Here is a 16,037-nt window from a genome sequence, read left to right as displayed (position 1 = left end):
GGCGGAGCCTGTTTTCAGCCCATTTTTTTACCGTCGCGACGGTAGTATCAATGAGTAGTATTTTAAGGCTTCTCCCGTTCTGAATCGCTCATGTTTTTTTAACAGAGAATCAAATTACCTTTTTCTCTAAAAACCAGTCTGATGCACCTTGCACATTAATGGTCTGCTGGAAACGGGACTTAATCTGATGAATTTATTACCAAAGAGCCATCCGAAATGAAGAATTGAACTGAAATATTCATATTAATTTTTTTTACGGTCATTCCTGCAATGACCTCCTATTTTCACGGCAACCGCAAAATTCGCCTCTTCCATGAATTCCGGCGATCGTAATTGTTTATTAGTTATTTAGTGGAAAAATGGAATTATCTTTAGCATTTCAATGGTATTTGATTCCCTCATGGGGTAAAAGTTTTCGGTGTGATTTTTGTCCGAGTTCGATGGCTTGCTTCCCGGGCAAACACACAACAGTCACCGGCAGTGTGGTTGATTTCAATAAAATGCCGCCTTTTAACTAGTCCGCTGCGTTATATAAATATAACAGTGATATTTTCCCTTTTGGCAATTAATTACAATGACCAATCCGTCATTTGATGTCCTGTTTATAAAGCGGAGAAAACGCATTTTTCAGATGTTTAATTTTTTCGTAATTTGTCAGAATGGCTGCGGCGGTCGTTTTTATTTCGGCTTTTAAATGCATCCAGCATCACTTGTGGTTCTCTCTGAAAAATCAATGAGGTCATTTTTTTTTTCAATTGTATTTAACAGTGTACGCGAGCTCACCCTTTTCCAAACCCCATCACGGTACGCAATTTGCATTACAAATTTAACCGTGCTTGATATTGTATCGATATAATTTATGTTCCGTAATTGGTATCCCGCCTCATTAGGTGATAAATATGTATTTAAATGTAATGCGACGAAATATTTTTTACCCCCTATATTTTCGCCCTTTATGAATGCCAAATTGTTTGCGTAAACTATTTATCTTATTATTACCGGACCTTTAAATATTTATTTTAAACCGTGGAATCGTCAAATATTTGTATTCCATATCAAATGAATCGCGATGAACGAATTCCGATGCGACCTTTTTGATTTAATACGGGGATTATGCCACAAGCTAATAACTTGTCGTGATTTGTATTCATTGGGCATTTCCAGCTTTTTTGCATGCAGAGGCGATTAAAGTATGCGAACTGATTCGAAGTGCACACTGTCCAGAGGAAATGAAATCAGTGGAAAGGATCATCCTCTGCCGAAAAATGAGCACGGAGAATATTTTCCATGCTTAAATATTCTGTGCACCCAATCACGACCATGATTTTGCAGACTTTTTTTACTCAGCCATCAGTCTCGTCCTGGCAGATAAATATGTTGTCTATGCGTTGACGGGTGGTAAAACAGGTGTCCTGGTCCATTCGAATCCAAAATATTCGCAAAGAATTAAAAATTACCTCGATACTGGCTAATCTCAAATCTGCTCTGGAAAAATTCAACTCTCATTCAATAGATTTAACCAGGGCCGGCCTTAGGGCGGGGCGACCACCCCGGGCCCCGCGTTCGTGAAAAAAAATTAAAATATAAGATAGTTTTGAAAACGTAATTTCAACTATTACTGTATTTTAAGTCCGTGCTAGATAAAAAATAATATTATGGAAAAGAAATAATAATGCATTAATTTTTATTGTGCAATTGCGTTTGTCACATACTTAGCCAGAGAGTGGTAGGGATTCAAAATGCTCGAGTTTGTAGATTGGGTATAGAGATTGATATTTTAAGTGAAGGGCCCCGCACTGAAGGTTCGCCCCTAGCCCCGCACCTGCTAGGGCCGGCCCTGGATTTGACAATGCGCTCTTGCAAAACCTCTGGAACTAACTATCGCTGAACTTAAACCTAAACACCACCTACCCGAATGTGACTTTAACCCTTCCCTTATTCCCATCCCTTAACCCCACTTTCTGCTTTTAAAATACCATGACTCTTAATCGCAAAAATGTGGCGTAAATTTTGCTCCTGAAACCAAATTCCAGCGAAACTCCCAAGCAGGAGGTAACTGCGACATTCAGAACAAAGTGATATATACGAGTACTTGGACTTGGATGGGTGGTAATTTGTGCAATCTTGTTTATTGGTAAAGATAAATTTTAGTTAAATTTTAAAATTTAGCTCTATTTTTCCCAGTTATTGATATGCATTAGTTATCAGACACTCGTTGTAGAATTAAAACAATCATGTGAGTCATTTGGCGGATGCATTTTCCAAAATTTTCAGCTTTGTTTAGTTCTTCAAATCTTTAGTCTTGATTTCGTTCGTGTTTCTCTGTGTAAAAACTATATTTTTTAGAGAAAAATATTAGAAGCATTGACCCATTTTATCCAGAAACTTAAGGGTGGCTATCATTGAAAGAAATACATTTACTGCTAGCGGACGCAAAAGTGTGGTAACGAAAGGATATCCATTTGGACGAAAGGATCTGAGAGACTGAAACGTTATTAAGGTTAAGAATGTGTGTGATTGAACGATTCGATCGTTAATGGGATAAATCCATTCATATCTAACCAATGCATTTCTTCTGTTCTTTTTATCCTTATGGTTATCCTATTAATTTTTTTCACTGCCATTTAATAAGTTTACGGTACCTACTTGTCTCCCTCCACCGCAGAAATTCGACTATTCTTGTGTTTCATAGTGCTTGATTTACTCCCTTACAGACTATTTGGACGAGCGTTCAGTTTATTTATTCAAAAAAATTTTAACCAATCTTCCCAGGTCTCATCGAAATGATTCACAATCTCGGCAATTCAGCCACCTTGTCTCCTTTCTGGATCCGGCGATGCTTCCCCCTATTCTCCCTCTGGTGACTTTTTCCATAAATATTTCCTTCCATTTTGTTTCCCACGTAACTGCTGTGTCTCATTGCATGGTCATTCTACCGTGACATACTTTATTGAATTGTGTTAATCATAATGTCCTTTCTTCTTATATAATTCTTTATACGTCGGAATCGCTGAGCGAGAGTGATATGTGATACTTACTTATTTATCTCAATTACCCCCGAAAAGAGCACAATGAGGCCTTTACATCGAGTATTTTAACAATCAACAGCAGACGATCAAACACATCTATTTCCTGTAAGGGGCAACCTATCCAGGCGGGACTCGAACCCGCGACCTTCGGTGTGGTAGGCGAGGCATTATCCCCGCCGCCACCGAACCCAACGAAAAATACGCCTTCAGGATGCATTCAACATAGGCCTCCGCGTGGTAGCAGCGGACTCTAACAACTAGTCCAAATCGGTTGATACTTCGTACCGTGCGTCACAACGTATCGCATCGCAATGGAAAACATTCATATAAAAATTATAATAATGCTCTCCCAATTTCTCTCTCCTTCCTAGATCCCAGCAGTGGAGGCTCGTCGCCCGTCAGCTTAGCCGCCTCGACCAAGAGCTCCTCGACGCTTACCCCGCCCGTCGTGCCCGCCACAGCCGCCGCCGCCAAAGCCGTCCCCGCCACCACCGCCGCCTCGCAGACGAACACTCCGCCGGCCACGACGCCCTCCAAGCCCGCCAAGAGGAAGAAGGAGTCTTCCACGTCGTCTACGTCGTCCACCAAGTCCGATCCGGGAGGAGGAGGGACCGGGGCGGCAGCGGCGACGGCGACAGCGGCAGGCGGCGGTGCGGCGTCGGGCGGTGCGGCGGCGAGCGCGGCCGCGTCTTCCGCCACGTCGACGGCCGGCAGCGGAGGCGAGGGAGGAGACGGCGGCAATTCGTCGGACGGCGAGCAGAAGAAGAAGAAGAAAGCGCGGACGACATTCACGGGGCGGCAGATCTTCGAGCTGGAGAAGCAGTTCGAGGTGAAGAAGTACCTTTCATCGAGCGAAAGGGCGGAGATGGCGAAGCTGCTCAACGTCACGGAAACACAGGTGAGTGGAGGAGTTTTTCCCGCATTGCATCCATTCGTCTTTTTAGTGAACATCAGGGAATGTTAAACGATTTTAATTTTTCCTGGTGAATACTTCTGACGAATATTTCTCGGGTTTGCAGCCAGGTATACGAGCCTAAAAGCATTAACCTCGCTGCAAACCCGAGAAATATTCATCAGGGAATGTGTTTATGCTTCCCAAATTTGTTTCTAACGACAGGGAAGAAGATTTCCAAGGAGGCTCCCGCGAAGATTATGACGATAGGCATCGATTCTTCCGGGTTACCTTCCGCGTTTATCCATGTTTCACGGAATGTGAGAGCTTTTATTGCAGTCAAATCCTAATCAGTATTTATTATTATTAAATATGAAACCCTGATGCAAGGGCGTATCCAGGTTCAAAACTAGGGGGAGGGGACAAGCCATGGTTGTTCAAGTTGTAGGTAAGATTTAAGCATGGAAAAGGTGAATGAAAACAACATTTTACGGAAACTGTAACAGCTCTTTATTAGTTTTTCAAATTATTTGCTTGAAAATGTATAACTTTACTTAAAGGCATTTGCGATTCTTGCTTCTAGGGGACGGGGGGCAGCTGACCCCTCCTGCCACTCGCTGCGTACGCCCATGTGTGTTTATGCTTCCCAAATTTGTTTCTAACGACAGTGAAGAAGATTTCCAAGTAGGCTTCCGCGGAGATTACGACGATAGGCAGCGATTCTTCCGGGTTACCTTCCGCGTTTATAATTTTTTCACGACGTTTGCGAGTTTTCATTGCAGTCAAAGCCTAATTAGTAATTATTATTAAATATGAAACCTAGATGCGGCGTCGATATATGCGCACCTGGGAGCTTAAAGGCCGTTTTACACGGGGCACGGAATAGCGCAGGCGAGAACTGCATTAATTTCTAAAATGGCGTGGAATTGCCCAAATCCATGAACGAAATCAGAACAGGGGCTATTTTGCCATCTCACGTCCACGCATTCTCGCATGTGTTCTAGCAATTCACCGCTTTGCACGAGGCAATTTTGTCTGCGCCTTCGTACACACGTCAGAATGTACAGGTACGTGCCCCGTGTACGGCCTTAACGAAGTCACTAAGACGGGGCACATTGATGCAGACGAGAAAATCCCTTTCATGACTCAAAAATCTATTGACTCGTATGCTAGAAGGATGAATGTAAAGATGCTGCGTAGAGAGGAGGACTTTTTTCACTTAATTTGCACTGATGGGAGAGAAGCATTATTTTGGGAGTGGGTGGGCTGTGGGAAAGTTCCTTGATGGGTTTTGCAGTGCCAATGGGGAATTTGTCCAGCAAAATGGATGAACGTGGAAGGAAACCCGGAAAAATCGCTGCCTATTGCCAATGGATAAACAGTGAAGACGAATTTGCTGCGTAAGGACAACAGGGTCATATATAGTCAACATTTCAGTGATACTATTTTCCACATCGGAATGGTATAACAGAGTAAAGCCTGAATTTATTAGTAATATTTCTCACAACAGTGTATTGCCGCTATACTTATACGGTATTTTTATGCGTATCTCGAAGAAATAATTTAATATCTGAGCACCAAAATATGCTAGATACCCTTGAGGACTGTTTTAAGCGCACATGTGGCGTCGGCTAACCGTCATAATGGTTATAAATTGTTTTTTAGCGCTTCAACACAGAATTCCCTGGAAATGTGAACCTTATTGATCAAACAGGAGTTATAATTACATATGATCAAGTTAAGTCGAAAAATATTAGCTTAAATTTGGAAAAAGTAACTTCTCATTAGTACAAGATGCAAATGTTAAATCTTTTTTAAGTTTTAAATTTTATCTGATAAAAAATTGGTGTTGCGTCCATTTATAGCACATGGTTGCAGTCACAGTATATGTAGTTGCGGGGTTTTAAGGGTGTAATGGAAACTGTGTAAAATTTCTAATCTTGCTGCGTGAACGGCGGTGAAATTTTCATGAATTGCCATTAGAAAAAAATTCCCCTGTACTGGGAATTGAACCACGGACCTTTGACTTCCCGGGCGAATGCACAAACCACTACACTATCCATCCAAGTTTCCAAGAAAAGTTATCGAGAAAAAATCCGTAGGTTCATCTTAATTTCATTATGTTCGTTTTGATTTTGTTTGATTAAATTTGATTATGTTGACATGCCTCAATAATCATGTTTTTGTAAAAATTATGAAATCGACTTATTTGTTTTTACGAGCCGTTGCTGAAGCCAACATTATTGGGGTGGAAATAAGCGGAAATATCACTTTAGTGTGTAGGTAACATAGTACAGGGAATTTTATGAGGGGTGAAAATGAAATCCGTGCCGATTTATTGGATTCCTTTGTCTTTGAGTTCCACCGATTCTTCATCTGGTTTGGACTTCATCTTGACTTGGCTTGGCTGGAGCACGTACCAAATCGATATTCGCAATGCGTGCAATATCCTTAACAGACGCTGTCGTTGTTTGCAAGATCATGGGAAACTGGGGCACGCTCGTGAGCAACGTAAGACGTAGCTTTGAGATTGAGATCTTAATATTCTCGTCGTAATTACCAACTGCTGAATCCCATCGAGGATAGGGCGACCGCGAAGTGAGTTACTTAGCGCTGTAAGACGTTCAAGGCAACTTTCTTCACCTCATCACATCGTTTTCATCTTTGTCATCATTTTAATACATGATTGAGTTCAGGGAATATCTAAAAATACTATTTTTGGACTATGGGTTTAAGGAGCATTAAATATTATTAACCATTTTGTTAACAAATTTTTCACATTCGTTGTACACTAACTCAAATTGAGCAATGAAAGTGAATATGAATTCAATTTTTCAGAGGAAGGATACTGTAGTACAAGTTACAATTTGTGTTATCTATTTTCGTAACTATACCTTACTTTTGAAAATGTATGCAACTTTATGAAAACTACTAAAAATAGGGATGTTGCTAACGTCATAATGAGTTATTTCTTGTCCAATGGGCTTTCGAATTTTCTTACGCTTATCAGTCTCGCCATAAAAAATTGACTCTTTTGTTTCCTCTTTTTATTCTTCTATTGTTGAGAAGAGTCATAGTTAAGATGCATAGCATTTTTCGTCATGTTATTTCTTCGTATTCATCACTCTCCAAGCATGCGGCAATATCATTATACCAATCCACTGCAAACCATTACAACATTCATCGTCCTGTTAGTAGATAATTCATTGAATTTTGTTTACCCATTACATTATTCCTGGTAAATTTTCAAGCCATTACCTTCGTCGCCCTGAAGGGCACTAAATCTTAATCCTTAAAAAATGTTAAAACAGACAGATTCAGGTGAGAAATCGTTAAAATTGTTCATGCTAAAAAGACGTAAATGCACTTTTACACGGATTTAAATGCATAACATTTGTAAAAGCTCTCCAATTCATCGTTTTGCATCTAATGTGAGGTTAGTGAGCTGAAATGCGTTGGACGTACGAAAATAATCTGTAGAATTACATTTATAACTTTTAAAAAGGCGAATTATGATGATAGTGCGAATAAAAACGGATATGTAATTCATAAGTGATCTCGTTTATTAATTATGAATATACTGGAATAAATATTTGGCCCGTCTAGCTTTTTAATCACTTATTTAGGTGTAGTTTTCTTACTTGGCGTGTTCATTGCTCTCAGTGTATTAAATTACATGTATTAAAGCTATTCTATTCATCGTATTGCACTTAATGTAGGCTTAGTGAGTTGAAACGCTTTGGACGTATGGAAATAATCGGTGGGATTTGATATATAGCTTTAAAAAAGTTAAATATTACGATGGTAATACAAATAAAAACAGATATATACCTTAAAGTGGTCTCGTTATTAAGTACGAATATACTGGAATAAATATTTGGCCCGTTTAGCTTTTTAATCACTTATTTAGGTGTAGTTTCCTTGCTTGGAGCTGTCATTGCTCTTTATCTATTCAGCCTCCGATCTTGGTAAAGGGGTATTGATCATGGGCCTCGTCCTATCCTCTTTGCTCCTTGACGCAGTTAGTGGCTTCAGACCTCGGTATCGCGTGGTGGTTTTTGAAGGAACGAGTTGAACCGTATTCGTCCCCATTGAATATCCAATCGGTCGGTCGCTTCCCCTCCGAAATTCATTGGCTCTCAACCCATTCCCTTTCTCTCTTGCACACGTCAATGCCCCACACATGACTCTCATGACTCCACGCCATAGGAAATTAATTTATGCGATCATTAGCGCTCATTCGATGAAAATTTCCGTTTCATAAATGAAAACTGCGTGCGTGGAATGTGCCACGGAGGATAACGTGCCTCATGCTCCGTCGAATTCGATCGTTTTATTTTTATTTTCGCCCGCGAAACTTTTTTTTTACTGCACAGCAATGTGCCCCAAACATTGAGGTTATATTATTTACACCAAAGCTAACATAAAAAACAACACGCGTAAAAATACCTGTTTTGATGTAAATACTTCGTACTAATGTGTGAAGCCATCGTTATTTTTTGCATATTAAATCGAATAAATAATAAAAAAACATATTATCGTGGAAATAGATGTATAGATTTTGAGTAGATCTTTTATCAAGTTGTAAATGAAATTAGAACTTGAATTAGACTATTTTTGCCGAAAATTTAAGACTTGCTGTGCTCAGCATATTTTACTTTCATGCGTTCACTCATTAAGGACCCATGTGTTTTGGGTTTTTCAATGTTATTTATAAATTCGGGTTGATTTGGAACTTTTCTTTAAAAATCGGAATAGTGCTGATAAAAATGAAGTTGCCATGAGTGATAAAAATTTTAGGGACCAGTATTATTTTGGCTTCTTTTCATTCCAAACATGCCATGCTTTGGGCATGGTATGAACTTTTGCGACAACTTTATCATGACTGGTGATAAAAAACAATTGCCTTTTAACATGGAATTCTTGTATTTTTATCGTTTAAGGTGAGGTAGTATAATATTAGCGACAGTTTTAACCAGAATTTCCTCGATGCAACTCTGATATTTAAATTTTATTTCGTATGAAATATGCTATTCCATCTATTGATCGATGTAATTAAATTATAAATTACTTACACTTACTTACAACTTTTTAGCGATGAAATCCTCTCTTATGAACGATATGTATAAATGACTTATTTAATTATGCCAAATGCGTCCGCGAGTTACTTAAATATATTGTTGATTAAATAACCAGATTTTGCTTACAATTTCGATTTAAGATAATCACGGAAATCCGTTATTTTCCAGGCATTCTACTAGCCTATAAAGATTTATTGATAGGAAAAATCGTTTTTAATCATCCTTCTCTCCGTCCTTTTGGGTAGGCCAGCCCATAATTATTGATTTTTTCCCGCCTAGAATGATCGCATATGCGAAGTACAGCTCCTCTCTCTACACTGCGAAAGAGCTGCCTAATAAATTTTCACGGCATCACATCATAGCCTTTGATTTCCTTCCCGTCTCCGGGAAAGTGCTCGCCGAAAAGTGAAGAGGGATTGGAATTGCCCAGCGCGGCTCCTCGTAAACGCTTCCTGATTCTTTTACTCCCGTTTACGCCTCCTGAACTTTCCGGCTACCTCTCTCGACCCTTAGTATTTCTTTGCCTGCCTTTCATAGCCGTGGACCTTATTCGGGTTTTCCACACTAGGCACGGGTTGCCGTGGTGCATGCAATGAATCAGTGACGTCGTTTTAACTGAAGGAAGTTTTCGATGGGATTTCTCTTCACTAATTTTTTTCACGGAATATTAACGAATATTCCACCTGAATGGTAATGTACAGTCGTCACATTGTGTTTCAGCAGTTACATATAGTTACAAAGATCTCTTCCAAGCCTTAGAATTGAAAAATCCAGTTGAAAAAATGAAATTCCAGTTGTGAATGAAGCGATATAAAGTAGTAAATGGTCTATTCATTCTGTGTATCTCATAATGGAAGAGCTACTTTTCGTTAATTGCGGTACATTGTTCCTCCTCAACTTTTGGGCCATGTTAATTTTTTAAATAACCATAAAATACTGTTGGGACCTGAAAGTAAATAGGTGATTTTTACTAGGTATGGACGAAGATAGATTCTTATATCTTTCCGTCATATTCAGATGCAATGGACCCAGGTGGACTCAAGGCTATGTTTGCAAAACTGTGGTGAAGAAAAGACGTGAATTGAAACTTCAATTCGTGACTCTTCAATAAGTAATTACCGTTTCTCAAATAGGCTGACATGCATTTACACTCATTAGCCTTCCAGCATATCAAGTTCCATTTCCAGACGGCTGGGTCGTTAATAAAGATACAACTTGTTGCCATTCCTAGGCTTATACCGGCTCTCTACATCATTTCCCATTGATCGAATTGCACGCTCATTATGAGAGAGTTATTAAGTCCACCGTGGTGCAAATCTCCAATGTTGGTTACCTTCCATCAAGCAGGCAGCCGACTAACTCACAAGAAACATCTAATCAAGGTTAAACGAGGAGAAAAGGGCGTTGAAGAGGTGTGGGAGGGATATTTCCACCACCTCTTCTGCATCCTTGAAAAAAAAATCACCCCACCGATCGCGTCATTGTAGTAGACCCTTGCTTGGTGATGAGAATAGTCTCTCTCCAATTCCATTCCACCCCGACTGCTGCTCCCACTTCTTCACTTTCCCCCAGTCCAAGTTCGTTCCGTTTCCTTCAGCACAGTGGCATCCACATGCGGGCAGGGGGCAGAAAATCCGTTGTATCATCTTCTGTTCATCCACCTCTCACAGCCCATCCTCCGAAACTCTACCAACCAGCCTCATCCACCCCCCAGGAAACTTCCTTCCATCCTTCCCGTCCCTTAAAAGCTTAGGAAATGGCTTCTCCCTCAGTCAGTTGGGGATTCTTTTTGATGGGTCATCCCTACCACTCGCAACCACCTACGGCGGAGATGTCTTCTCTCCCAATCCTCCCTCCCTCCCCTACTCCTCAAGTCCTATTTCCTTCCTCTTACCACCCACTCATTCCCTTGTCTCCCCTCCTCATGTTCTCTGCCAGCCCATGTCTCCTCCCGATATCCTCCCGCCGCCACCGGCTTAAAGTTCATGTCTCCACGATTTCCCTACCCCTCATCGGTTTCCTCTGATTTTGTGCTTCGTTTCCGGACGGGAATCTCTTCCCATGGCTGGAATATTTCTTCACCCTTTTATTCTCCGATAATGCGAATGAATGTTAGGAAGAAAATGAGTAATGATTTTACACTGTATTTGCCATAGGATTTCTTTTTACCGTGACGATATGACGGAAAATTTTATGAGCATTTATTTTTACAAAATAAGAGAAATTAATATAATAATACATTTGTAATTATTGTTTGATATTTAATTATTCTATGTATTTTTTAGTATCCTGAGGATGGCATCAAATTTTGACTGGTGGTAGTCTTGATTGAATTCGCTAGTTTTAACTTGGCTCCACCCGTTATCCTCGAACGCCTTGGTTCTTCACCAACAAGTATCCTGGTTACTTGCCGCGTAATCTCCATATGAAGAATTAAAGAAATTACTATGATGGCAATTTGGTCGTAATTCTTGAAGTCAGTCACATGTAAAAATTAGGGATGATAAGTGTATATGCCGTTGGATTTCTTTTTTCCGAGACGATATCACTTGCAATTTACGTAAAAGGGCATTATATATGCATAATGTCCATTGATAGCAATTATAATTTATATATTTACATATAGTAATAATAATTTATAAATGCATTTATATTTTTAATGAGAGAAATCATTGTACCAGTATACACTTTTTAGTATCCTTAGGATGGAATAAAATTTCACTGGTGGTAGCCTTGATTGAATTCCCCAGTTTAAACTTGTGTCCTATCCACGAACCTTGATTAAGATTTCGGGAATCTCTGCGAGGACCACGACTCTTGAAGCTTCCGAAAATGCCTGGAGTGTGGAGTCCTTAGTCATCTATCCCTGTGCAGAGAGTCTCATCTACCTCTTCTTTCCACTTCCTTACAGATCTCTTCCCCCCTCCCCTCGCCCCTCAGCAATCGGAAGGTAGCAAGGGGAGGAACATTTGATCGATCCGAGTGGGGTCGCATACTGGACCTCGGAATTCTTCCATTCTTCCCTCTCTTCCCCCTACTCCTCTGCCTACATTCAAGACCCTCTCTACCGCCCCTAATCTTAACCCTCCTTCTACTGTCATTCCCCCATTCCCGAGCTCCTGTTCTTCCAATCCGCTCCTTTTCCCCCTCCTGGTTTTTTCGTCTTTTTCCTTTCCCCCGTGGCCCCGTCTTTGATGCTCTCACCCCCTGCCACTCCTCTCTCCTCCTCGTACTATTCCTCTCCAAGTCTTCCTTATCTTCTTCTGGACTCCTCCAATTCTCTGCATATTTCCTCCGTTCTTTCAATGGCGGTGACTCCCAAAAGGGATTTGATGGAAGATTTTTTCGAGTAGAGAGAAGAATTTCTGGTTTTATTTCCTTTTTTTTTTTGATGCTTTGATTGGCTAAGGAAAATTCCGTGGTCGTAATTTCGACCCGGTTTTTATTATTTTGCTTGCGTGTGCACGGTGGGGGATTTTATTTTATTGTTTTTTTTTTTCTCTCGATCAGCCTTCTTTATGGAGTATTCGATTTCATGGTCGTTTTATACCGACTGGTGTTGCATTTCCATAACATATGTGTCAGTTAATTTGCGATTGTGACTTTAAACGTTGCTTAATATCCTTCATAAGTAGATATTTAGGTTATTTTTCGTGGTCTGGTCTTGAAATTATCTACAAGTTGTATTCATAGCATTCACGAAGCTATTTGTGAATGTTTGTCTCATTAATTGGTTCATTTACTTTTAAAACGTTCCAAATTCACGAAATATTTTCTCACTAATTACCTTCAAAATTCGCTGAGAAGTTGGCATAGATGACGGAATCCATCGGTAAGTTTTAGTTTTTCTAGCCGGTGGCCATTAATTCCTGGGCTTATATTGGCTCTGGCTTGGAATTGGCTATAAAATCATTATGCTGTTATTTTCAACCGTTATAATCAATAATACGCCACTCGATAGCTCGATATTTTTTACTATCCTTTTCGATTTTTAACATTCTTCCCAATCGTACTGCTGTTAGATTCTATTTTAACCTTCCTACTTCAGTTTATCTAGTGTTTCCCATTCATACGGCTGTATTAAGCTTTTCATACGTGCTTTTGTTTTTCATACACCTTATTTCTTTGAAATTTCTCTGATACGGGAGACACTACTGATGGCTTTGAAATACGACATCCTTTGTTGAGGAATAACTGATCATTATCAGTGGGAACAGATTTAGGGAACTGCTGTCTTCATGTTAATGATGGCTTGAAATATTTTGCATTCAGAGCATCGCGTGTAGACGCATTTTCCGGCTATTCACTTATTTCTGCGATGGACTTCAATGTGCTTGACGTGGCTAAAAAAATGGACGTGAAATGATTCGCGCGCACCTGTGAATGCGCGATAAATCTCCGGGAGATGTCCGATGCGGTGAACCGCCCCAAATGTCCAAGGCGAACGGGTGCCACCCGATGCCATAAAAGTTCTTAATGTCAACCGCCATGCGACGATCGCAGATAACTGTCGGTGGGGATCCTGTTTTTCTTTTTTTCGATGGAATACTATTTGTGGAATTCCAGCAGTAATTTATCTCACCAAACAATGACACAATTATTCATTTCGATTTCTAGCTCCGCTCGAGACGGTTCCTAGCATATTAATGACATTTTCAGTAAAACTAATTTTGATAGATGCAAAAAAATTAACATCAATTGATCAATCGTTTACTTGCATTTTATCATTATACTAACATTATGACTATTAAATGTTTGCAGTCTCATTTTAACACGGAAAGCCTGTGTTTTATGTTGGTATATCCACATTCTTCAGGCTGTTATTATCGCGGATTGTGTCGTTTGGCGTGCGTTTATGTCGTGCATAAAATGGGAGATTTCGAAGAGGTACACCATCGTGAATCTTCACCTCAATTATATCTCATCTTAATTCCCACAATTTTTAGTCCAAACGAATCCGTGCTACCTTTGTTTCGGTAAAGATGTTGGCATTGGATCTCTACGACTTCAAAAGTGACCTGGGGACAGCCCATCAAATTCATTTCCTTTTCGATATCTAACTAAATTAATATAGTATGCTCGATGAACATACTCATTTAGGCGTAGGCTATAATTAAGCATGCTATACTCCGCAAGTAGCATTGCTTATATAGGGAAAACACCTAGTATGTTAAGTGAAACGCATTTGTTCAGAAGAAGCTAATCTCTGATAATGCCTCGCAGAGTTCAGAACTACGATCAATCCTCGTAATCAAGTAATTGTTGAAAGGGAAGCGAAATGAAACTCCTTCATTGACCGGCCTCTCGACTCGGTTGACCTCCATTCGATTCATCATCTGAATCGTCAATATCTCTCCGTCATTGCCGCCACCAGTGCAGAGAGAGGAGCGCGCATTCAGCGTGCATTCGGAGAGAGGATGATGGGGCGGATAAAGAGTGGACTGTATCTCGTGGAGTCGGCCATTATCCGGCGAAATTGGCGCCGTCAGCGCCGCCACGCCTACCGCGCCCTCTCGCTTTCAACCAGTCCGCTAACCCTTTGGTCTCTCTTCCTCGATTCAGCCTTCGCTTCAATGTCTATTATGGTATTTGCAGTGTGTCCTGCACGAATCGAGAGCCGAACGGAAAGGTAAACTTGATGCAAACGGCAGATTGTGTGTGGTTGTACATTAAAAAAGTTGACCAACGATTACTTAAGGCACGTGTATAACAGAAGAGGATTCTCAAGTCGGCCTCTAAATGCTTAATGTAAATGTTCAATGTAAAATGAAAATAAACCCGCCGCGCATTTAAATGAGTTTATAAAAGCCGCCACCTGTGTCGCTGATGGGCAAAGTGATCCAAGTTTCACTGGGAAATAAGGTATAATTATGGGTGTTATCCGAAATTTATATACATGATGATGTCATCTAAAGAATCCTTAACTTTTCAATGCCATTCCTCGCAATTGAAAACATAATAATGTAAAATATTGTAAAAAAAAGTGGATCGCATTGCACTCATCACCGCGCCGCGGATATTTTTGAAAACCGATTAAAATGTAACCGAAGTGGCAACAGAAATCTAGAATGGAATTGGGCCTCCTCTATGCAGTCCCCTTGATTTTCGGCAACCAGGGAAGTTATGCCCGTAAAGGTTTTATGTTTAGATCGTAGATTGGATCAGATATTACAGCCAGTAGAAGATTCGATGTCGTGATTCATACAAGGACTGCGCCATGATTGAAGGAATGTTTCACTGATTCACTGTTTGACTGATCATGCTTGTATTTTCTTTTATAACAAGTGTGGTGCGACAGTAAATCCATATAACTGTCGGAAAGAAGGGGGATAATAATAATTTATGCCTTTATTCGGGCGAGGTTGAGACAGTGAGAGAAAGTAACCTCCTCCACCTTTGATTTCAATGGATGTATAGGATTCGTTACAACCTGTAGAAGAATAATTAAGTACATCAAATAACTGAATCTTCCAAAACTTTAAGATGCACCAAAAGATAAAGAATTACCTCATAATAACCAGGTTCTTGCCTTCTCTAGGGAACCCTAATGAATGCATCACAAACCAACGAGCGAACTTCCTTTTTATATCTTGTATGATGTAAGGCACGATGTGGTGGAAGTTCGTAATATTATTAAAATGATGCATTGCAATATTTCCACTTATAGTTTTATTCATACACAACGCGTGTCGTCGTTACAAACGACAAACACTTGATAATGTCGTTTTTAAACGACGAAACGCGTTGTGTAAGAATAAAGCTATAAGTGGAAATATTGCAATGTATCATTTTAATAATATTCCTTTTTATAGTTTCTTATGGTATCATACAGCTGATGGCATAGTTCTGACTGTGAATTAGAAAACTAAAACTAACACCCCAACCGGGAGGATGAGTGGGAGCGTAACAAAGTTTTCTTCTTTAATTTTTCCATAATGGAAAGATTTCACGTAGCCTGATGTTCTCAGTTGTATAACCCTATGAGACTATCCTCATGTGCGAATGCAGTTCTGTCGCAACCGCCTCAAACCGACC

General features: G+C 40.1%; 1 protein-coding gene across 1 annotated transcript in view; it reads left to right on the top strand.

The window, feature by feature from the left end:
- Positions 1 to 16,037, top strand: part of LOC124155829 (trithorax group protein osa-like) — an 846,253-nt gene that overhangs the window by 386,231 nt on the left and 443,985 nt on the right. Inside the window, exon 2 of the mRNA XM_046529960.1 lies at positions 3,401 to 3,927. Coding sequence (XP_046385916.1) covers positions 3,401 to 3,927 — 527 coding nt within the window. The remainder of the gene's footprint in view (positions 1 to 3,400; positions 3,928 to 16,037) is intronic.

Source organism: Ischnura elegans, chromosome 3, assembly GCF_921293095.1.
Source record: "Ischnura elegans chromosome 3, ioIscEleg1.1, whole genome shotgun sequence".
NCBI lineage: Eukaryota > Metazoa > Arthropoda > Insecta > Odonata > Coenagrionidae > Ischnura > Ischnura elegans.
Note: the sequence above shows the minus strand (reverse complement) of the source record. Positions and strands in the feature narration are given on the sequence as shown.